The sequence below is a fragment of the Etheostoma cragini genome, chromosome 19, assembly GCF_013103735.1.
Source record: "Etheostoma cragini isolate CJK2018 chromosome 19, CSU_Ecrag_1.0, whole genome shotgun sequence".
Taxonomy (NCBI): domain Eukaryota; kingdom Metazoa; phylum Chordata; class Actinopteri; order Perciformes; family Percidae; genus Etheostoma; species Etheostoma cragini.
This window is the reverse complement of record NC_048425.1, coordinates 2916929-2942623: the sequence shown is the minus strand read 5'-3', so window position 1 is coordinate 2942623 and position 25695 is coordinate 2916929. Positions and strand designations below refer to the sequence as shown.

Here is a 25695-nt window from a genome sequence, read left to right as displayed (position 1 = left end):
GTAGTGGAGTATCAAAGATAACTAAATATACAGGGGAATGATGTCGACATCTTAACGTGCACTGTCCGGGGACGGCACACTTCCATGACTGTGGCGTCACTGTTATCTCCACATAGAAACGTTTTTATAACTTTAAAGCATTAAATCTTTAAAATATATGCTCATGCGGCACAAAAATTGAAAGCGTAGCCTCTCATAATTCAATTAAGTCCACACACAAAGCATAACATGACTTATAGCAATTGTAGCACTTTTAGAAAGTGCTATAACTGCTGAATTTGAGGAGTTGCCAAAGTATATGGGAGCTGTACCACTTTTAATTTGGGTACGACGTTTAGACCAAAAAGCATGGTATTTGAAGTGTTTCTTTAAAGGAATAATGAATGAAAACTGTTAACCAGGCTGAAGCCAACTAAACAGAAACAAGGTGCTGGCTGGATGAAGAGAGCCAGGTCTTAAGGACTCCTGGGAGACTGGCCAGGGGCCTCCCGCTGTCCCTGGACAATGCAGCACAGAGAAAAACCAACAGAGACAGATACTAGCAGGAGGCCATCACAATCATCATAAAGATTATTATTCACGCCTTGAACTGTATTGGAAAAGTGAATAACGTGAGGTGTTTAAAGCTTTTACTCCCTTCATCATCAACAGATGATTTAAGAACTTTGATCAAATGTATGCCAACCTCTTCTCTCTGAATGGCAGAAGCTTGACTCAAACATTTCCTTCAGAGATGCTAAAATGCAACAATAAAGATATAACTTGACTACAAAGTGTTTTAATGATTATAGATGAGAGGAGGACCTTTACTGTACATTGTGTTTGTCTACTGTAAGTATGTCCCGGCCTTACACACAGAGTCACTGAGCCCTGTCTTGCACCCGGCGTGTGTCTTTGCTAGTTTAAGACCGACGCAGTTGTCAATTTCCTGTCTGGCACTAACGTTGTTTAAATAGCAAATGCAAATGCGCCCATCTGTGCACCCATGGGCGTGCTGGTCTTACAGGGAGGTGTGTTCAGGTGCTTTCTTGGCGTATTGCTATCTTGAGCCAGCGGAAAGTGATGACACCATTGACCAACAAAATCCTGGTCTAAAGTTTAAAAAAACTCAGCATTCCACTGCTATTTTAACAGTGTATTAGTAAAATGCCCCTAGGCTTGTGCACATAGTGCACACATTATGCTTGTTACACACACACACCTTAAGCCTGACCCAGCCTCCACTCTAACCGATTTCCATGGCTCAGGGGGATTCAGTTTTCCAAAACCAATCACATCATCTTCATTTCAATCAACATAATTTTAACTAATGCAAAGTCATGCCAACATATTGGTTTTGATGGAATTTTTAGAGTTGAAGCGAAGTTAAAACACGTTGGGCGATATTGAGGCAGCTTGACAACGCCGTTAGCCCCTACCGTAGTGCTGATTGGCCAATGGTTAGTCACATGCAGCACAAATTGGATTGATTGCTTTTTTGACAGAGAAAGCACTTTTCATTTCATGATGCCAGAGGAATTGGTCAGGCCTGTGGAGCTGGCAGATTCAAAGGTCTGGTCCCAATCGAGCTGGCTTTCGAATTCAACACTGACAAAAATAAAAAATTGCCCCGTCATTCAATACACAATTTCAAAACCTAAGGAGTAAATATAATCAACGCCTGTGAGCCAGTAAGCATGCAGCATCCTTCTACCAAGATCTAATATTGTTTGTGATTGGCTATTTAATGTTACACGTCCTAGCGGCAGGCAGGGAAAACTCTACATTACGCACAGAGCCTTACATGTAATGTGTAATGTTGGAAGTTATTTTAGTTTTTTGAAATTGGTATTGAAAATAGTAGTGTTGTGTAACCGGTATCAAAGTCACGGTGTTGGTACCTGTATCAGATATTTTTGAACAATACGCAGCCCTAGGGCTCAGGGAAGAGATTATCTGCATTTCAAAATTTTGAATTCTTTTACATACTTGATTTTGAGATACTGACGAAGCTGTTCTTTTGCATGATTGGTTGTTTGTGGGTTGTCGCTGCCACATGCCAGAGGAAGTCGGCATGAAGTTGACCCTTTCTCGACATTCCCAGGTGGCACTGCTAAGAGATTACAATTGCTGGAGGATTAGAATCGCTGAAAGGAGGGTGGCACCAGGCTGTTCTTTGAGTTCACAATGACTGGCAGCCTGATGTGTCACTCTATTGTCTGTCTGTGTGTGTGACACGCTGCTGGCAGAGGGATGCTGTGCTGCATCAGTCTACTTCCCTGTCTTATTTCCCGGCACTGACTTACAAAAACGCTCAGGAAAAGCACCAATTGTCGGGATGTTATTATCGGCACATTGTGAATAATGTAGCTCAACATGTGCGCTGTGAGCATGAAATGACACACATCATAGGACACTGTGCTACCTGTGTGTTTTATTGTAAACACCTTGTTCTCATTTGAGTTTTCTTTGACCTTCTGAGCATCCATTCATTATGTTTAAGAAAGTAGGAATCAGATGAGGATTTGTGCAAAAAAAAGGGGACAATTCAGAATGATGATGATGATGTTCTAACACTCAGTGACTAAACAGTCAGCGCTGTTTAAAAAATGCAGGAGGAGAAGAGAGAGGGACAGATGTGGAGAGTCGGAGATAATTCTTTCTACTGCAGCCGAGGGGAAAACAGGATGGGAGCAGCAAGACAAGGCAATGAGACGGAAAGAGGGGAAAGATAAGAATTAGGAGGAGAAGCGAGTTCTTTTGTTTCTTCCCAAGAATGGAAACAAGAGACAGAAAGTAGAGCAGAAAATTTGAAAAACACAGAGGGCCCTATTTAAACGTTCTAAGCGCACGGCATGAAGCGCATGGCGCAGCTGTGTTTAGGGTGCGTCCAAATCCACATTTGCTAGTTTGACAGCGGACAAAAGGGTTTGTTTTGGGCATGATGTGCAATAAACCAATCAGAGTCATCTCCCATTCCCTTTAAAAGCCAGAGGCGTTTGTACCTTGGCATATAGCTATTATGATGGCGGACATGCAATGTCATAGTTTCATTTGTAATATTTTGCATGTGTGTGTGCGGCTGTGCTTCCCTGTGTGTGTGTAACAAGCATAGTGTGTGCACACTGTGTACAAGCCTAGGAGCACTTTAGTAATGCCCTGTTATAATAACAATGAAATGCTGCGCTATTGACTTTAGCCCGGGTTTTTGCCGCGAGATAGCAATGCACCAAAAATTCACCTGAATGCACGTCCCTGTAAGACCATGGACGCAAAGATGGGCCCAGGTGCATTTGTTACTACTTGCATCGGGCTTTGCGCCGTGCTGTGCCGGGTGCAAGACAGGACAAAGAGAATGTAAGATGATGATGTTCTGGATGGGGAGAGATTTCTGAAGAGGAGAGATAAGAAGAAAGAGGGATATGTAGAGTAGCTACAAATAGCTACCAGCACAAAAGGAAGGTTTAAAAGCAGGCGGTAGAGGAGAGAAGCTAAAAACGAGACAGTGCTCAGGCGGCAGGGAAATGAAGGTAAGGGCTGCAGAGAACCAGTAGGAGGGACAGGAAATTACTGATGAATGTGGGGGGTGGGGGTTTGGATTGTTGTGAAATGTCTGTTGAGTTGACGAGAGGCTCCTGTCTGGTGAAGAACTTGTGGAAAGAGGGAGCGATGGAGTGAGATAGGAGCCGAGCAGGGAGTTTATCTGCATTGCTGTACCACAGTCAGTGGAGCATTGTAAAGCCGTCAGCAGAAATTCTCCCTTACTATGCAGATCTTAAACGGATCTGCATTCCAGCAACTGCACATACTGTACGCCACAGCAGGATTAAACTCATCCATATAATTTAATCTTGTCCACATAATTTAAGACCCTCAGCAGTAACACCTACAGGCGTGATCTTTATCAAGGATAGAGTCCACTGCAGGATGTGTTTTTCTTCCCCCAGCCGTTTAACAATAAACTTAGAGCTCCACCTGCTCTCTCCATAAAATTGCATTCCCAGATATTTTTTTTAAAGATTATTTTTTGGGGCTTTTCCCTTTATTACATAGAGACAGGGCACTGCAGGATTAAGCCAACATGGGGTGAAAGATCTCATTGGGTGAGCTAGAGACCAACCCTCCCCATCTTATTTTTTGTATAAGTTAAAAGAGAACTATGACGAAGGACAACTAATTAGTGTTCATGTGAAACAGAGTGAGGCTTTAAACACGCTCAGCAAAGCTTTCTCCTGGTTAAGTGATTATTCAGATCCCCGAGGTCAGACTGAAGAAAGGCTTTCTTTTATCAAAACTAACACGAAGCACACTCATCAAACTGTTCTTTCTCTGCGGTAGACTCAGCAGGTCTGTGTGAGTTTCTTACTGCGTTCCTACTGGGGTAAAAAATAAAAAACTCAATTAGCAAAGGGACAGTAAGAGCACTGCGGCTTTTAGGAGTAATCACAAGGTCTAAATCTGCTTCCATGTACTAGTACTATAATCAGCCTTTTCCAGGATTGTCAGAACAGGACATTTGCTAGCACACCGCGACCACTCAGAGCAAAAGATCTGAAAATATCATTTGCTGCACTGCTTAACTGTCAAAACAGCCATGATGTGTTTTACAGATAATGCGTCTCTGCAGTCTGTAGGACGTACAAGGAAAATCCTGCATATGAATAAAATCCAGTTTTAGGCAAATGAATAGCACAAAAACACAAATATTTAAATCAGGAGAAACTTCGTTGCAGACATGCAAAGATTTATGGTACAAATGCATAATATGAAATGTACTGAGTCTTTGGAGATTAGACTCCATCTTTGTAAAATCATTTTTAAAGGGTTAGACTCATACAAGATGCTGAGGTAACCATGTTGCCTCCCGCCTCTTCCTCTACGCTTTGTAGAGTTCAATCAGCCTCATTATTGCTGAAGGAAATTATAAAGTAGTCTGGAGATTATTGTATTGTCACACTTTCAGTTTTTGGGAATGACTGTTAATCTCACAGTGACTGTAAATAACCCCTAGCAACATTTATACTTCAAAGCACCATGGAAACTACCAGTTGAGAGTCAGTACTTTCAGTCCACTTGACAAAAGCTGGTAACTAGAGGCACTCATTTATCCGTCAGCATTTTATAAAGGGTCCACTGACAGCAGAGGCATCGTCTTTTTCTCCTCACAAAGACAACTTTTCTGAAGCGACAACAATGTCAGCGGAGCAAATCATTTGCATCCCACTCAGAGATTTTGTCCATGATGATGTGGTCCCAAACAAATATATTCATACCCTTAAGAACTTGCCTATTAATGTAAATGTTTTCAGTTTGTAAAGCCTTTTGGTATTCTATGTCTATAACTTTATATTTGATAATTTAAGTAGTAGGTTTCAGAAGGATGAGAATTGTTCTGGTTATTGTTGCAATTTCAATTGGATTTTTTCACACTTGGATTTACAACATTTGATGCTTTTTTCAAAAGGTGTTGATAACCTTAGCGTCAGAAGCGTTATTAGCAAGTCTGCTATTAACCTACTATTCAAACCAACAGTTTGAGTCATTATCTCTTTCTTCTGACACACACATGCATATACATGCATATCTTTGCCCCTTTTATTTTGACAGCTCCCCCACTGCTGGAAAATGAATCACACACTGCGTAGGAAAATGTATAGCAATCATAATCATAATGCAAAATCTGTTGACAGGGCTTACTCCCAACATAAACAAATGTGGGGTAATTAAGGTGCAACCATTCAACATGATAAAACCTACACAAATAAACACTAAGGTGCAAACAAGCAGAGCGTCTAAACGTTCTCCACGCGGCAGTGGTTCATGGCGATTACATGTATTAGTAACACTAGAGGAGTGGGATGAGGCTTATCTGTAAGGCACATGTACATGTATACGTGTTGTTTTCACGCATGGGATTCCCAGCATTGCATGCTAGTGAGCTCGCCACCAGTTTCTCTTCACTAAACACAGACAAGTAAATAAACCGTTTCCACACTCTGAGCAACGAACGTGTCACGTGTATAATGGCGGCTCGTTTATAATACGATCTCTTATTTTACAAAAATAGTTCAAAACATTTTAAGCGAGAAAAATGCCATGCAGTTGCTGAATCTGCCGTCCGCTCTTCATTTGCATAAAGTTGAATTCAGCCAACTCAATGCCCTGCTTCTCCAAAGTCCCCGTGACCGCTAACAGGCTGCGTTTCACAGCGGCTCCCCTAGAAATGAAAGGGAAGCGAGGAAATGACGCTGGCAATGGACACACACCATCTATCTGTATGCACCTTATCGTGCTAAATGTTTATGGAGTCACTAATCTGCACTGCTTCAACTGTGTGCACATCCATCACCGTCAGTTCAGTCTCAGGCTGGAGTGCTTTATCGCGGGTAGAAACACACTTCCTGTGCTCCTGTTGTCTTTGGGTTCTCTGAAAGTCTTAAAATGTCAGAAACAATTAGGCGAAGTTGAGTGTTTTTGCTGATCTTAAACTTCATATTAGAAGTCTGAAATGATTTCAGCCTGTCCACACAGGTTTAAGTGAAAATTCATTATTGTGGTTTATTATCCGTCTATGTACGCAATCATGCTGAGAAAAAGATAAGGAGGTTTACATCAATCAGAAGGGACAGTTCATCGGTCAGTGCCATGCAGACACTTTCATTTGCTGTGATTTTGTAATCTCGGCTGCTCAGATTTCAACCAGCTGAAGTTTGTTTGTGTACGTACAGCATTGAAAAATTGAAAAAAACGTTGGCGTCATGTCCATGAGCAGAAATTGTGTTGTCATTACTTAGAATCTCTAATGGGATTACGAATATGAGCTTTAAAAGTATGCAGAATAAGCAATTAGCCATTCATACTCAGGAATGCACAAACAAATATTACTGGGTTACATTGATATGGAATACAACTTTATTAGTTATGAGGAGCGTCCAAGAGGAGCGCCTTTTTTTGTAATTTCAAAGCGGATATTAAACATTTTTCTGACAACGGCAGCTGCAGAGCAGACTGTTGCCTTGCGTTGTTGGAATCCTCTACAGGGAAATACAATCACACTTTACACCGCCTAACGCAAGCTGTCAGCATTATAACCGTTGTGTTTAATCCAGATACTAGCTAACGGTAACGTAGCCTCCTGTGCAGCGATGCTTCTGGGCACCGAAATTTTTGTTTGTATTTGGTCTCGTTAGTGCCGTTCATGCTGGAACCGGTGCCCTATTGGCACCGCATTTTGGTACCCAACACTAATCATGTCTGTGTGTTCTGATTGGACTGAGTTATGTGCCAGCTTCAACGCAAATGTTGAGCTGTTTTGTTGTTTCAATGCCCTCTCATTCTTTTTCTTTCATGACTTTGAGGCATTTAAACGAACAATATCTGACTTTCTTTCTCATGAGATTAGTCTTCCTTTGATTCATTTATTTGCAGCACGATGGATATTTCTCTGACTGGTTCTCCTTAGTAACTCTCATTTCTTTCTTTCTTTCTTTCTTTCTTACTTCTTTCTTTCTTTCTTTCTTTCTTTCTTTCTTCCAGACCAGCCCCATGAATCCCATGACACAGTTGTACTACAAGAAGGTGAGTTGTACACAAACGCTGTCACACAATGGCGTGACTTCCATGAAGTCCCAGCATGTTTATCCAAACCCTAACATTTTTTTTTTATCAATGTTATCTCTTAAACAGCCCCTTTGACAATGTGAGGATTTGACTAATTGTCCACAGGTCAAAACAACGACTCACACACTCATAGAACAAGTCTGTCAGTCTAGCCATTGTCCAACACCAAATTCATATTTTCAACAACAGTCTGCTGTTTAATTTGTCTCGCTGATGATGGATGGTGTTGCCTCAGTTTCGAAAGCTTGACTTAGGAAGTAAAATATCCACCACTGCATGCAAATTGCAGAGATGACAGAGAATTCCATCATTGCAAACAAAAAAATAAAACATCTGATATATTTGACTTACACGCCTCAAATTTATACAATTTAATCTCTGTCTGATCATGGTCAGCAACACAAAGAACACAGAGCTCCTGATTCAAATCCGTATGTCCACATCCTGAGTTTTTCTTCCCACATTCCCGCTTAATTGGAGTGATTTACCTCAACTTGTCACAACCCGTAAAGACGGACTTTAAACAAGCACCTCACTCATTAAACACATGCTCTATGATGAAGCAGCTCTGCTCGTTTTTCCTGAAGCCTAATATAATATTTAATAAAAGTGTAATAATATCTTCTGACATGCTCATTGACCCTAAACATATGAGGAACATCAATCTATGTTATTTCAGACTTGTAACTAAGAAAGCTTTCTAGACTACTTAATGACAGTCTACAGATTCAAAACAAGTACCTATAATTAATTTTAAAAAACGGTGTTTAGCCCAGTAGCGAGTGTAGTTTTTTCCAACAAGGGCAGCATTAATGTAGAGCCCAATTAGTGTCTGTGATATCAGAATCCTGGACGGATTGCGAAATAGAGGATTTAAAAGCTTTAGAAACAGATTCCATAGTGTCCAACATTAAGTCAGTGCTTAACAGCTAATTGGAGATCTAACAATACAACTACATCTACGTTTCCAACCACGGCACCCACTGTAACTGTAGTTTAAAAAAGGGCTAAAAAATACAGCACAAAATAGTTTGCAGTGGCTCAGGCCTGGTGGGGGGCAACATAGACCCGGTGGACCACCAGGCTCGCTACACACTGGGAGAACGCTGATATCAGCATACCATAAATCGTATGTCTTGATTCTCTGTATTTGACAGTTTTTTGTGTTGGCATTGTTTTTGTTTGTTTTAGGCGACGTATTCGCCGTACCGCGACCGTATCCCTCTTCAGATTGTCCGGGCGGAGGTGGAGCTGTCCGCAGAGGAGAGGGCCTACCTCACCGCTGTGGAGAAAGGTATAGCAGTATAACGGTTCCCTCTAAACCTTCATTCTGCTGATCCCCTCGCCCGCAAAGCGATGCTGAGTCATGAGTCAACACTTTGCGGTGGCTGAGCAGTGGCAGCAGCTGGTCCGTCCGACTCTGCTGCAGCCAGCGGTCATCTCTGCGACAGATGACAGGTTGCTTCAGCAGAGGCTTCTGCTGTCAAAGTGTCCTTGAAAAATGCATGAGAACATAACACATGCTTCCTGTTTGGTTTGGGGTGACATGATTCAGATTAATGTTGGATCAAAAATCCTGCTTTTCCATTAATGCATGAGTATTAATAATGTGATTTTTTAATATATATCAGTTTTACAGTCACAGGGGACAATTGTGTACTTTTGAATTTCAACTACATCTTCCTTATACTAACATACAGTACTTTTATTTAAAAGTTGCTCGCTGTATTTTTCAACCTGGATCCTGTTTCATCATCCATTGGTGTCTAAGTGACTAATGTGAACAAAGATCTTTGGTCCAGTATTGAGTGAGAACGCTTTGACCGGCAGCAGCGAGCCGGGCATCTTAGTTCTATCTATTCACTTTTTATGCAGCTACTGAACTGTCACTCTGAGCACATTGACAATAAAATATCTATGTATCTAATCATAGGGGAAACATGCACAATTTTAATTTTGCCCACCAAAGTTTTGGAACAGCAACATTTTGTAAAATATCACTTCCGAGAAAGACCTTTTTTAAGTTAAATAATTTATGTTTGGTCCGTTACGCGAAGGAAATTACTGAACCAATAGCACGACTACACCATCGAGCTCTCAAGATCCACAGTAACCTTCCAAAGTGGTCTTACCTTTGCATTGCACTTGCATGTTCTAAGGCTTTGACTTATGAAAACTTCATAAATAGCCATGCAATCACATTTTATTTTCAGATTCAAAATGCCACATTACCAGCACTAACTGCACTTCTTCCAACACACGTGAGACCAGGGTGCCTCACTAGGTCAGTCTCACAGGCACAAGATTTGGAATGACGTTCCGCATCACATCAGAAGTCTATCATCCATCACATATTTTCTAAAAGGAATACAAACAGCTCCTTCTCAACAGTTACACTTGCACACATTAATTGTTTATGTATTGTGTTGTCCAAGCCTTGTTTGCATTGTCCGTATTTGTCTAGCCTAGCTGATGTCTTGTATAAATGTCTTTGGCCGTTTGCAATGTAATGTAATGTTACGTTTTGATTTTCCTGTATAATAAATATGAAATGAACATTTAATTAGAAACGGCTCCAAAATTGCCATCGTCAAACTCACCAGACTCCATTTCAATTGTAAATAGCGCTGCCAAACTATTTAAATATTAATTGCGATTAATCACATTAATTTCATAGTTTACTCGCAATTAATCTCAATTAATCACACATTTTAATCTATTCTAAATGACGCTTGATTTTTTTTTTCCTATTAGTTTTTCATTTTAATGCTCTTATCAACATTGACAAGTGGATCGGCTTGCTTTGTGCAAATGTTTTTTTATTAAAAACAACATTAGTGTTCAATTTCACACGTAACATTCTCACTTGGAGAAATTAATCTCTCACACTTCAATAACAGGGTGAAAACAATACTTTGAGGGGGGGGGGGGGGATTGGCATCAGCTGTGTTCTTGGTCATAAACTGGTATTTCAGACGGGGGGGGGGGCATTTCAGACTGGACATACTGTGATGATAGCTCAGTTCACAATAAGAAAACACACAGATCACTTTGGTCTTGTCAGTGGAACCATTTGGCTTTTAAAAAGTAAACTTTCCATTCAGAATGTTATTGGCTTTTTATTTCGGAGTCTCGCGCTCGCCATCCACTCAAAACTTAACTTTACTACTCTATGGTCGGCTCATAAGCCCAAACAAGTGTGCGCGGTGTGCCTGTTGTCTTGTTTCTGGTCTAGCTAGATCACTAGATAGATAGTGTGGTGTTGTAGGTTTTCTAACGTCACTAGTTGTTACAACAGCATGTGAAAAAAACTACAAAGTTTGCTAGGCCATGAAGAAAGTTAATCTTTGGAGAAAAAAATTGACGCCGTAAAAATGGGTTAATAGCGCGTTTAACTGACAGCACTACTTTTAAACAAACCTTTTAGCATGTAAAGAGCCAGCATATTGTCACATGTAAATTGGTGAAATAAAGGTTCATTTCAACCAAATTTAGATGTTTAGGAAAATCTGACACACTTGAAAACCAACTGCCTGTTCCCCTCCACCCTTCCTCCACCCTTCCTCCAACTCTCCAGGTGACTATGCGGGTGTCAAGCATGCCCTGCGCGAGGCGGAGGTCTACTACAACATGGACGTGAACTGTTTGGACCCGCTGGGGCGCAGCGCGCTCCTCATCGCCATCGAGAACGAGAACCTGGAGATCATGGAGCTCCTTCTCGACCACGGCATCCACACTGGCGACGCCCTGCTCTACGCCATCAGGAAGGAGGTGGTGGGCGCCGTGGAGCTGCTGCTGTCGCACAGGAGGCCCAGTGGCGAGAAACAGGTGTGTGCGCATGTGTGTGTTATTTAGTTGCATCTAAATGCAATCATTAATGTTAATGTTTTCATTTACTCGTGTGTGTGTGTGTGCATGTGTGTGTGTGTGTGTCTGTGTGTGTGTGTGTGTGTGTGTGAGAGAGAAAAATAATGAGTGAGTAGTACATCCATTCATTGTACTGCTCCATTCCACATTCTGCTGAGAGGATAAAAATTAAACAGCTCATTTTATAGACACTCTGTGAAATAGGATTTAGAGACATAGGATGTTTGTCTGCCTGTCTGCTGCATTTGTGTGTGTGTGTGTGTGTGTGTGTGTGTGTGTGTGTGTGTGTGTGTGTGTGTGTGTCTGTGTCTGTGAGAGAGAGAGAGAGAGAGAGAGAGTGAGTAGGGAACATTTTAAAATAAATAGATAGACAAAAAGATAAGAGAGGAGAAAACAGACTTCTTGTGCATTAATTCCCAGACCTGTGAGGTTCTGCATCGCCATGGCAACTAACCATTGGCCAAAAGCATAGGATTGTGGGAAGGCTTTTGGTCGCCTCTCAGTTGGACGAGGATGGGAACAAATCTGTTCTTTGTGTTTCTGTTTCTCATATTTTATTTTCCTCTTTCATGTTCACTTCCTCTTGGTTCTCTCTTCACCGTGTTTGGTTCCCTCTTTCTCATTTTCTTTATGTTGCACAGAAAGTGATCGCAGATGCACAGCTTCATGTAGGCTAAGGCAAAAATATAACCGTCCTTGGTGGGGGTTTTTAAAGATTATTTTTGGGGCATTTTTAGGCCTTCATTTGACATGACAGGTTAGACTTGAAAGGGGAGAAAGAGGGTGAATGACATGCAGCATGGGGTTGCAGGCCGGAATTGAACCCACAACCGCTGCAGTGAGGACCAAGCCTCTGTACATGGGGTGCACGCTCTAACAGGTGGGCTACCCAAGATAAAAAATGAATTACTTACTTTTTTAATTACTTTTCCCAGCCCAAAACGTTCTATTTACTGACTTGGATACACACACGTTTGAGAATACACACTTTAGTTTATTTACTGACACTATATAACAGAATTGTCTGGATGTCTGAAAGGGTTAAATGTAAAAAACGTTTCTGAGCGCATACACCTAAAAACAGCAACAGTTGTGAGGTTCAGTCTGAGCACACAAGTTTTCTGTGTGTGTTTGTGTATGTGTACCTGAGTACACATACACGGTATACATGAGTGAGTGTGTTTGCAAGTGATACCTATGTTAAGGTGTGTGTGTGTTTGTGTTTTGCTCTTTCTCAGCGGACAAGTAGTCAATGCCTTTTTATCTTCTCCAGTAAAACTGTTGACCTTTGTGTGGTCCCTCACCATCTGACTCAGTCTGACTCTCTCTCTCTCTCTCCCTTAATCCTCCCTCACTCCCCTGTTTCATCTGTCCTCCGTCCTATCTCCCTTTCCGCTCCTTCTCCATGATTAACTACGAGCCAATTCAGTTTTCTACATCAGCAGATCACTAGAAATGGAAGGAATGAGGCAGCGGCGCTAGAGAGAAAGGAAGCAAGGAAAGACGAGAGTGTTAAAACATGGAAAGGAGGGTGAAATCTGAAGGCCTTGAGCAGACAAAAATCTAAAAGAAAGCAAATAAATGATGGAGGGAAAGAAAGATAGTGAAACTGAAGCAAAGACAAATAAACATAGGTAAAGAGTGCAAGACACGGAGAGAGAGAGATGGAAGGAGTAAGAAAAGAGGGAGCTGAGGAGTGTCAAAGAGAGGAAGTGAGAGATGCAGAGAGAGAGACAGAGCGATGCAGATGAGGAAAGGTTTTGCAGCCTTGCTCTCACACTTTCCTTTGATGTGTGAAGTGTGTGAAAAAAATGATGAAGAGTGTGTGTGTGTGTGTGTGTGTGTGTGTGTGTTTGTTTGTGTTGCTGCAGTTGAAGATAATCTTTGGTTGTTTTGATCTGCGTGTGTTTGTGTGCACTTTTACCAGCGGATGTGTGGTTACATAACATGCATGTTTGCCTACATTTAGCAGTCTGTTTTATTTATTTGTATGTACAGTTGTATTTTCTGTATTTCTTTTTACAAAAAACCTGAATAGTATACAAAAATTAGTTGAAAATGAAATCTCAACAACATGATTTGCAGCCCAACCTTCTGTGGTTTCACGGTTTTTTGATGTATTTAATATGACTTTGAGGGACTCTGGTTGATCTGTAGTTAGAGTAAATCAACTCCTCAAGCTCCTTTGTGGGTTTTCCTTCATATTTCTGCCTTTAACAAGGCTTGCTATGCCCTCTGTGGTGCACTACAGAGCCCAGTTGACTACTGGGAAGAGTTCATGCGGCGGTGGTTAAGGAAGTAAAGCAGGCTTCAGCGTTGGTGGTTTGATCCCATCCTGTCCCAAATGTCAAAATGTGCTTGAGCATAACACTTTTCCTCAAATTTTCCCTGTTGGTTAGGTGAGTGCCTTTCATCGTAGCTTTGGGGTGACTGGTTGATTGTCTTCTCTTCCCGTCAACCAATGCAACCTGTTGTCATCCTGGGTATAATTAAGAAAGTAAAATCTGAAATTATGAATTTTTTCAAATAGTTATGATTTGGTGGATAATCAAAGACTGTCAAAGTTCAGTCAGGTTACTGTTTAAAAACCATTTCATTGTTTTTTTCAAATGCAATAAAAATGGAATAAAACACCCAAAATTCAATGTAAGAAATTAACCGATCCTACTCCTTTCACCTGCCAAGAGTGTTTGGGCAATTTGGTTGTGGATGGTTTCAGATGTTAAAACTTTGAAAATGGGTCCAATTTGACAACAGGACGGTTAAGGGCCAAATTAGATTAGGATAGAGAGGCATCAGGATAGATGCCACAGGATAATTGTTTAGTAACCATATTCTCACAACTGTGAAAACTGTTCTGCATAACTTTCAACTCAGAAAGAAGATGTCAACAAATGTTTTCCATTTATCTGCTTATTTGTGTTTCAGTTGATATGGAGCAAAACTAAGCAACAGAATATGTCTGTTTATATTATTTAATCAGTCTTTACGTACGACAGATGAGCCGAGTCTCGAGTACAGTTTTAGTCGATTAAGATTTCTTTACGTAATTACTCATTTTTATCCTTTTTTTTCTTGCTTAATGACTTATTAAGGAAACTTTTGAGCCCATCTCTGGTAAACACAAGCTTTAAAGTATGTTATTCTTTGTGGAGAAAGTCAGCTTTACACATTTGTCGATTAAATCAACTAACTGATTCATCGACAAAACAATTGCACAAGTGATAGTTGACTAAGAATGTAGTGAACAACCTTGGGTTTTCTCACGACTGCCTCACGTGGTTAAATAACTATTTCTCTGGTAGGGTCCAGCCCGTTAAACCTAAGGCCTGTTCTCTGGACCTATGGATTTCTCTATGGGGGTGCCACAAGGCTCGATTATTGGACCGACTCTTTTCTAACCTATACATCAATGATGTGGCTCTTGCTCCTGGGAACTCTCAAATCCACCTCTATGCAGGAAACACCATCCTGGGCACATCCAGCCCCTCATTGGATACTGTGCTTTCAAACCTCCTGGCGAGGTTTAATACCATTCAGCATTATTTCTGAAACCTTCAATTACTACTAAACTTTCCCTGTTTTCAGCTTTGTGACGATGCATTTTCCAGCTGATCCAAGATTTTTTCAAAGAGTTTACTTTTAGATACAGGATTGGATTTCCACTTCTTTGATTTGAAAAACCTCTGATGTAAAATATAGTGCAAAAAAACGTAACTAAAAAAAATTGGGAGGGTTTTTCTTTCCTTATGTAGGTCAGTCCTAGTGGGAATGTATTCTGAACGGTCCTCATCACCAGCAGCAGGACAAGCATGGATATTTTGAAGCATGAAAAGACAAATGCATTTGAAACAGATCTACTTTCAAATTTTAAAATCAAAACTATGTAGGCCATTTTATCGTGTGTGTGTGTATGTGTGTGTGTGTGTGTGTGTGTGTGTGTGTGTGTGTGTGTGTTCTCTCTCCTTGTCTCTTCAATCAGCATGAGATGCCCAGCAAGTGGCAGCTGCTCTAACACTCCTTATCACGCCAGTGAGAAGAACAGAAAAAAAAGAGAGAGTGACAAGGATAGAGAGAGATCAGATGAGGAAAAAAATGTTATGGCAGCAGAGAGAGAGAGAGAGAGAGAGAGAGAAAGAAAGAGAATAGAAAAACAAAGACGGCAGGAGGTCAGACGAGTAGAAGATGGAATGAAACAGTGAACAGAGGGTGTAAAGGAAGAAGAGAAGATGGGAGAAAGAGAAGGTGAGGAGCAGAAGATAGACAGAGATTGAGAGAGTGAAGAGAAGCACTCTGCTTGGTTCTCCCCCTGAGAGATGAAAGAGAGTCTGTGTGTGTGTGTGTGTGTGTGCGTGTGTGCGTGCGTGCGTGCGTGTGTGCGTGCGTGCTCATTCCACTCCTCCCTCTTCCTCTCTCCTTTCACCCTCTTCCTCATCTCTGCTCCGCACAGTCTTTTAGTGTGGCTGAATCATAAACTCAATAATATGTATCTTTTACATTTCTTTGTGAAAATCTTTATTTTCCATTTTTTGAGATCCACTGCTGCACGTAACCAATATAATGGTTGAAATTAAATCCAAATGTCAAAATTCTAATAAAAAAATTAACTAATTGAAATGTCTAAACTATTTTAACCTTGATTCAAACCAGCAAAACCACTGGTTTGGGCCATTAAACTCTCGTACTCTGATAAATCCATTATCCTCCGTAGTAACAGACCACCTGGGTTTCTCTCTGACGACAGCAGCTGTTTGGACTCGCGTCAATGAGGGATGTAATGAGGTTTTTGGAGAGGATGTACCTTAATGTAACTTTGCAGCAGGGACCTTCCTTTGTCGAATGCATTACACTAATATAATTAGTTTTAATCTTATTCAAGTGAGTTTAATTTGATTCATCTGGCTAAAGTGTCTTTTGCTCTGAATTGGTCCACTTAAAAGCATAACATTGCCACATGTTGCTGAGCTGAATCATGGCTTTTTAACTGCTCAACAAAAGCTCATTAGAGTTTACTTGTTCTGTCTGTTTAACTCCAAGCCTCACAAGAAGGGTAAAACCAAACTATCCAGCTGATTTTGGATTATGTATTATTAGACATCAGCCAGTCATTGCCCTCCACCTGTTACATCATTTTTACTTTTCACTTTATTCTTCATTCAGGACACAAAAAAGGTCCATAGTACAACACAAAACATAGCAAAAAAACGACAAATACAACTAATAACACATACAATAAGACATAAGAAGAAATAAGAGCCCCCAAATATACAAAAAGAGTGTGCAGATATTAGCATATAGACCAAAACGCTAATGGCGCCACAATCTCAAAGTGAACCTAAACACACTCATTGCAGGGTTCAATAGTGTTGCAATTATGCTGTTGAATGACTCAGTTAATCTACACACACATCTGTACATAAGATTGCTGAGTAGGGCAGTTGGATACATCAACCCTCAAAACCATTTGGCTGGCACTGCTCCATTGTGGCATCAGAAGCAGCCTCATGCCATCATTAAATGCCACATTAAGTTTCTGCATACTGCTTTTTTTATAGCGCCCTCACAAGTGGGCAGTACACATTGCTAAATTTGCGATTCAGCATGTTAGCTTGTGCATGCATCATACCATACTGTCTGTGAATGTCCCTATTATCAGACAGGTCATCAGTTATATAGTGCCCTAAGTATTTGACCTCATCACACACTTTAAGGGCAGTACCAGACAAAGTGTTCAATTTGTAGAATAGCTTCTCATGACTTACACACAAAGACTTTAGAGGCAACAAGAAAACACATACAATTGTGGAATTATGCCTGTTCTACAAATTTAGGATCCCCTTTATGGCAAAAATACTTGTATCCGTGACATGTTTTGGTTCAAAGTCAAACTGGTTGTCAGAGGTCAATGCAAACTGTTCCACCCTCTTCAGTATAGACCTCTCCAAGACCTTGGATAACACACTGGCCAGAGCTATAGGCTGGTAATTATCTGAGCTGTTAATTTTGCCAGCTTTGTCTTTGATGACAAGCACTAAAGGTGCTAAGGTAGAATACACTACAAGACAATATGTGATAATTTTTATAAGAGTTTTTCCTTGTTCTTCAGGTTCCCTCGCTGATGATGGACAGTCAGTTTTCAGAGTTCACCCCAGACATAACTCCCATCATGCTCGCGGCTCACACCAACAACTACGAGATCATCAAGCTCCTCGTCCAGCGGAAGGTGATGTTTTTAGTTCCTGTGTGCTAAAGTTATATAGAAATAGCAAGAATAGATATGCATTTCCTTTTTCATTGAGTAGCTAAGTGTTGCATTAGATGTTAGCTGTGACGATTCATCTTGAAGGATGTTGTTGTTCTGTACAGGTCACCATTCCCAGACCACACCAGATCCGATGTGATTGTGTCGAGTGTGTCTCCAGTTCAGAGGTGAGTGATTGTTTTTGGATATGCACTGTTTGGTTTACATAAAATCAAAAATAAACAGTAATTACTCCCAATTTGTACAACCAGCGCTGACTTTAATGATCCCAAATGATTAGATACTTTTCATTTCCTCTGCTATGAATAAATCACCTCTCTGCTGTGTTTCCATCTCATAAACAAATCAAATAAATATGTTGAATAAATAACACAGCCTCCTAATAAATCTTTCTTCTGTAATGTAAAATACTTTGCTCATTTACATTTCTTGTTATGTAATCACACTGGTAGGCTACTTCACAGTTTATGGGTTCAACACGTATCAATTCAAAATATATGTTTATAATATATGTTTCTGTTGCACATTAATACAAAAGGGAGATTTTCTTTAGCTCACCAAAACATAACAGCAGCCCAAAAACATGTACAGAGACAAACAATTATTGCAACTATTAAACCATTGAAGTACAAAACTCAATACAGTAGTACAAATTACGGATAGCAAAATTACATATTTCAATTAATTCAAAATACTTTATTGGTCCCTTTACAGGTAATTTAATGCAAGCAGTTTGCATACACAAGTATGGACACATACACAATTTACACACATAAAACAGATCTAGAAATATAAATATGACAATGTTGGAAAGAGCTGAAATACACAAGGGTTAAGATCAGAAAGAGTGGGGTATAGTTTAGTAATCCCTTTTGGGGAAAGTCAGTTTTAAAAGGCATTTGCCAATCCAGAGCTGACTAACAACACCAACACCACGAGGACACATCACAGTTTGTTTTATTTTAAAAGGTGTCAAAGTGCAAGTACATTTATAAACTTATACACAATGTAAACTGACCATAAAGCATTTCAACTTGAAATACCATACTAGGAGGAAAGAATTGTGCCTCAGATTTGTAATTTAAAAAGCATATCGTCACAGTTGGGTGAAAACCTTGTGTGTCCAGAACTGTTGTTTTGCAGGGAAAAATAAGAAGGCTAGTTTGAAAACATTTCTTGAGCTAATAACTTTACATCAAACAAAGTCAAACAGAATGCCTCGTAATTTTTGTAATGTTTGTTAAACCTACAGACAGACATTAAAGTTGACCAACAGCCTTGATTTCTGAAAAAAAGTAGGATGACAAAATATGGAGATATATGGTTTCTGCCTGCCTGCGGTGATATGGTTTTGGGAAAAAAGACTTTTGGTTGCTAAAGGCATCCCATAGTCTACTGCCTCCAAGAGTACAGAGTCTCAAACCTAGAAAATAAATACATACATTGGGAACCACTGTGCTAAACTATTTAACTGTATATAGAGTACATCATTTATTATGTAATTTATAATGTATATAATTTACTACATCAGTCATGAGGGCTGGTTTTCTGCTAAATAAGTACTTTTACTCTCAAAACCTTAGCTGATAATATTTATTATTTTAGAGATATATATAGTAGGCTATTTTAACATTGTGGTGTTTGTACTTAACTTTCAGTATCAGTATTTTTCCCCTTTTTTGTCTTTCCGTGCCTGTTTCTGCAGGTCGACAGTCTTCGACATTCCAGGTCTCGACTCAACATCTACAAGGCTCTGGCCTCGCCCTCCCTCATCGCGCTTTCCAGTGAAGATCCCATCCTCACTGCCTTCAGACTGGGCTGGGAACTCAAAGAGCTCAGCAAGGTATGGATATTAATTCCTTCTGAGTTTGTGTGTTCACTGCCCCAGGACGATTGTTACAGATCTTGTAGTGTGTATTCACGACGTTCCCTTCCCGAGATTGCTTTCGTTCTGGCGGAAATTCCCCCAGATGTCCCTCTTTTAGGCCGGGTGTCCCGTTACCTTCCACTTTTTTTTTGAGTAGTAATTTTAAAATGCGGTGGATTTCTGAGAACTCTGGTTAACTGGTCCTCAGATCTCTTCAGGGTGAATCCAGACAGCTAGCTAGACTATCTGTCATATGAGCTTTCTGTTGCACAACTAAAACAACTCTGGAACGTACACAAAAGGCGATTTTGAGTGCCACCGTTGCTCCACTTGGCGCATAGCACCAGCACACGACGATTGTAATTGGGTTAAATAAATGCCAATCAACCAGAGCACATTTTTCTCCCATCTCAGAATGCTGTGTGGACTAGCCAGACCCTCCTCCGCAGCGCTGTAGAGGAAGGTCTGGCAATGCAAGACTACAGGTCTGGCAGAAGAAATTGCTTGAATAAATTCTTCTTGGTGGAGGAGAATGTTTAGCCTTCTGTAGAGTCAGCAAAGTGCTTGGTCCAGAATAGGCCTCATCATTTCTCCCAGTTTTTATTTCTGCAATAAACAGCTAACTGTGACATTAAATGAGACTTAAAGTGTCAAAATAAAGTGTTGATCCACCAGGAGCCTTCAGGAGCAAGTTCAGTCCTCCTTGGCATCGATTCTCAGAAGACCCAAGTGAATTCCTCTGGAGGGACGCCACATCCTACACATGATGGCCTGTTTGGTGCACTAAGGAAGCAGCAGCATCATTTATGTTAATAACAATTATGTTACCCATTTAACTTGTGTGTCTGTCACTTGTGCTACTAAAAGTTTCTGCTTACTTCTATTTTGTAGCAAGTTTTCCCTCACACCTATTCAGGACCTATCTAGTAATGCCTTCAGCCTGACATTATGTTTTATCCTGGGTAACGATACCTTTATTTTTGAAGCACAAGACGCTGTTGCAGCAGTGCAAATTCCAACGAGATGGGGACAATATTGAGCTGTTAAAGTCAAAGTTATGTACCCATTGTGAATAATTAGTTACAGGGTTTCCTACCACTCTCTCTCATAACCTGTTCTCTCCTTCCTCCTCTCAGGTGGAGAACGAGTTTCGTCAGGAGTACGAGGAGCTGTCGCAGCAGTGCAAGCGGTTCGCCAAAGACCTTCTGGACCAGGCCAGGAGTTCTAGAGAGCTGGAAACCATCCTGAACCACAGAGACAATGACCAGAGCGAGGAACTGGACCCCAGGCAGTGCCACGACCTGGCCAAGCTCAAACTGGCCATCAAATACCACCAAAAAGAGGTAGGGATTCCTACTGGATAGTGACGCGAGAGGGGTATGGCTCTTCTTTTTTAATCTTCTGGTTTTTAAAATTGTCTTTGTACGAGGCCAGAAATACTTATAAACAAATAATTGTTTCATGCTGAAACAACTGTGCTTTCCTTGGTAAATGAAAAGTTGAAATTTTGAAAGAGCAAGCATTTTCACCTGAAAACAGAGATGTTGTGTGTGTTGTGTGTTGTGTGTTGTGTGTGTGTGTGTGTGTGTGTGTGTGTGTGTGTGTGTGTGTGTGTGTGTGTGTGTGTGTGTAGTTAATGTTATTAATGCATGTGTGTGCACCTTCCCTGGTGTCAAGGTTGGTTATCAGATACCAGCAGAACATGCTTGCAGCACAGCTCTAGGGATGGAAGTGTTGACATTTCAGTACAACACGTTAATCCAGAGGGTAATATTGAGAAACTGTTTGGATGGCATATTAATATTTATGTTAAATTATATCTGGAAGAATTCTTTCATATTTTAATGAGACCCTATCTTCACATGACAAAGGAGACCTATTTTGCTAATTTCCACGTTCATATTTGAGTTTCTACTGGAATATGTTTACAAGTTTTAAAAAAAACATTATTATTCTGACACTGCCCATGGCTGATGCACCTGTATTCACCCTCTGTCTGAGATGCGCTGTTGCAGTGCCTGTCTCTTTAAGCCCCCCTACCAAAAAAGCCCTGTATGATTTGATTGGCCAGCGTTTCTGGGTCTCTGCGTCTGTGCTACGCTCTTGTTGTCTCTGTATTGTCCGTTGCAGCAGGGGGCTGACTGTGACGTAGTTTAACAGCACAAACATCACCAATAAAGGGTTCGAAACCAAAAACAACACAGTCTAAGACCCATCTGCCCTAGTTACATCTGTCAAAACACAAACTCCTGCAGTGTAACATTTCCTTGTCTTTGCGGAATTGTGGGACTCGTCAGAGGAGAGTCAGAACACAACAGGATGTACACAACAGAAACAGTGTGGGACGCAGAGGGAGGGCTAGTGAGCCGGTGAGATGGAGGGTGAATGGTGAAGGGAGGGATGTGGCTGAGTGAGATAATGAGTTGTGTGAAAAGTATGAGCAGATACAAAGCGAGCAAAGAGAAAGAGGGAGAGATGTAATGGGACAGACAGAGGGAGGAATAAAGAGCTGGAGGGATCAAGCAAGCGCATGAGATTGAGATTTGATGAGATAGACATAGAGAAAGAAACAGAGTTAGAAAAGCCCAAGGCAAACTCTGTTTCTCTCTCTCTCCGTCCGTCCCCCTGACTATTCCCTGCTGTTTCCAGCTTTCTGCTAAAACGGGGCTACTGCCAGACAGATGAAAGCTGGAGTGGAAGGACAGAGCAAAAGGGAGGAGAGGAGGGATGACAGCCGCCACGGAATGATACAAAAGGTAGACAGGGAGACATAAGAGCAGGAAGTGAAGAGATTTCTGTCTCTGGAGTAGAAGAGGTGACAGAGGTGAAGATTGAAAGGCGAAAGACAGAGTGCTAGACACAGTGGTGTCAGGATGGGAAGATGACGGGGACAAATTTTAGTGAAAGGTTTTTGGTTTTTCTTCTTAAGTGCAAGCAGAAATTACAAAATAAAACAGATACACACACAAGGGTACACTCTACTACATCTAGATATGTGTGCAAATGCTTTTTGGAGGATAGACGGAGGCCCTGATTAGAACAGGATGAGTGAATGACTCCATCACCCTTGAAGGTGTGTTGATGGGACAAAAATATTCACCATGATGGAGGGAGGAATTAACGAGACAATGTTGGGAAGTGAACTGCTTTTCCAGGCTGAGGGATCTAGGAGGATGGAGGGAAGACAGAACGGTGACGTGGTTGTTTGCCCAGGCAGGAGTGGTGACGAAGGTGAACATTTAGGATAAACGTTATGGTTATTAGCTGGTGAAAGTAAAGGATTTATGGAAAAAATAAAAGGCGTCTTTCCTGAGTAGTCATGGGGAAGAACATCGATGTAAATTAGATGTGTGTTTGAGATGAAGAAATGCTTTCTTGCCCTTGTGTAGTAGTGACAGAGGTAATGAATTAATACATCTTGTATAACATCTCACAGTCCTTGAGCAGTACATTTGCTTACATTTTGTATTTAAAAGCATGGTATGGATCTTTTGAAGTGGGATTTTATGAGCTGCTTCTCCATGTGTACGCTTTATTTAGAATATTGTGAGACTTTGCTGAATCCTATCTAACCCTTTTAAACACCAAAGTCACACAATAACACATTGGTAACCAGTGGAGGCAGCTGTAGAGCAGCAACTCCTGTGTTTTGCGAGGTAAAATTACAGTTTTTGGAGTCTGGCGGCTTTGTAGTGAGCGAAGATAACGGCTTTAAATCCCCGTCGTAAAGGGCTGTCTGACAGCAAGGTACAGCTTTGGAAATATTGTAAATAAAGGGGACACTTAAACGATTTAGGTGTATAAAAGAAATGTAGCTTTTTTAAGGTGCTTTACTTAAGTATTTTAATCTCATGCCTCTTTCTGCTTCTACTCGACTACATCTCAGAGGGAAATATTGTACTTTGTACTCCATTACACATATGTGCATTTGACAGCTAGTTGATACATTGATTGACTGAAATTTATATGGCAGCTATTTAAAAAAAAAACTTTTATGTAAAAACATGTCCTGATTCCAGCTTCTCAAATGTGAAGGTTTGCTGCATTTCCTTTTAATGTTTATAATTGCCTTGCATCAGTAATGATGGTGACGTTTGGACTGTTGGTCGGACAAAACAAACATTGTGAGGGTGTCACTTTGGTTCTGGGTAATTGTGATGCCGTTTCTCACTATTATTATTATTATTATTATTATTTTTATTTTTTATTTTTTTACAAACCAAACAATCAAATCCTTTCTAAAATTGCTTGAAAGAGTCTTTGATCCAAATAAGTCTCTGGTTCCAATATCATATTCCACTATTGTCTGTTCATATTTTCTTTACTAATTAAATATCCGTCATGTTTTCTTGCTATGTGACTCAGAGAAACTCGGCTCCAGCCTGCGCTGATGTGAGCTGCCATCGACTACACCTTGCTGGGAGGTATAATCGGCGGCAGCTCAAGCAGAGTAGTCCTCTGAGTGAGACAGAAAATAGAAAAGTCTTATTATTTTCAAAACATCCCGTGGCGTTCGGGAGACTCCAGGAGCGGCTCTCAGCCCCTAAAAAAAGACATGTTCTCCAATTTAGAGCGAGGAGACAGAAAGAGGAAATAAGGAGTGCAATGAGAAGATCTAAGGAATTTGAAAGAAGCGAGGGAGGGAGAAAGAAAGAGAGAGAGAGAGCTGTCAGTGGTTAATACGACATTCTCAAAAGTGAGAGGAGATGCCTGGTAAGCTGGAGAGAGAAAGATAAAGTGATGAAGAGGAAGAGGGCTGGTAGAGCAACTATGTATGTCTTCTCTGAAATAGCTGCTAAGCCTGTAACAACCGTGACGTAATAATACTTAATCACCATTTCTTTGTTTAGCCGCAATTCATTGCTAACATCAGCTAACGTCCGGTAAATGTTGATCTTGTTATGCCAAATTGAAATTATATAAGTGATTATTTGTCTGACTAAATATTAGTACTATTATTTAAATTGTTAGTATTTGGCACTTGACCCCATGCATGTTCCCTAGCAACAAAAATGACAAGAGGGGATACTGATACAGAACAAATGTTTTTTGATAAAAGACACATGGTTTACTTCATAGGCTATGTACTGTTATTATATTATGTGAGTCACATAACAGGGATACAACCATAAAGACATATCCTGGGATTCATTTTAAGACGTTAACTTATTAAAAGAGTGATAAATAAATATGACCAAAAGAGACAACTAGATTGTTATTTTCAACTATTTATTAGACAATTAATTGTACAGAAAGATTTTGAATTGCTACAGCTCTTATAAACGCACAAATACTTTTCAAACACCAAACGAATTGCCTCCATAGTACCGTATTTTCCGGACTATACGCTGCCCTTTTTGTCATAGTTTGGCTGGTCCTGCAACTTATAGTCAAGTGCAACTTATATATTGAAATATACTGACTGACATAAACCCAGCAGTAAACATTACCGTCTACAGCCACGAGAGGGCGCTCTAGGCACTATATGCTTGTCCTGTACCCTGAAAATCAAACATTAAAGGTCAAATTCGTGATATATTTACTGTAATAAATCCAAAAATGACCGCAATACGTCATTAAATATTGAGGAAACATGCAAAGTTGAAATACTATATTTTCTGAAAAACAATGCTAATGCCTGTATTTTCACCTTTTGTAATTTCCGTTCCGGTAGGGAATTTCTGTTTCTGTTTTGATCTGTGTGTAATCAACAGCCAATGCAAAATGGTGTAATTTATATTTGGGTCTAAAACGTGCCGTACAAGAATCGGTACAACATTTGGAGCATTGGTATCAAAATGGGTTGAACTACTGTATATATACCCAGCCTTGACTAGCACTGCCTAAACATAATATAGTGTAAAATGGTGCTGAGTTACTTTTGAATAAATCTTTGAATATTCAGAACCAAAATAAGCAACTTTCATCATTCTTTCATCACAGTAACTGTACAAATCCTTCTGTCTGACAGGAAGTTGACAACTGCGTCAGTCTTAAACTAGCAGAGACACTTGACCAGGTGGAAGATAGGGCCCTATGTGTCATCACCATCACCAGGCTTTTAGAGCTAATTATATTATTGGGTGTGGGTGTGGGTGTG

The 25695-nt window shown here is 40.5% G+C and overlaps 1 protein-coding gene across 2 annotated transcripts in view; it reads left to right on the top strand.

The window, feature by feature from the left end:
• trpc5a (transient receptor potential cation channel, subfamily C, member 5a) overlaps positions 1–25695 on the top strand; it is a 111386-nt gene that overhangs the window by 42938 nt on the left and 42753 nt on the right. For both annotated transcript variants that reach the window (XM_034857068.1, XM_034857067.1), the window contains exons 2-8: positions 7516–7557; positions 8791–8893; positions 11177–11427; positions 17573–17689; positions 17833–17895; positions 19434–19571; positions 20732–20938. In XM_034857068.1, the coding sequence (XP_034712959.1) occupies positions 7525–7557; positions 8791–8893; positions 11177–11427; positions 17573–17689; positions 17833–17895; positions 19434–19571; positions 20732–20938 (912 nt within the window). In that variant the 5' untranslated portion in view covers positions 7516–7524. The remainder of the gene's footprint in view (positions 1–7515; positions 7558–8790; positions 8894–11176; positions 11428–17572; positions 17690–17832; positions 17896–19433; positions 19572–20731; positions 20939–25695) is intronic.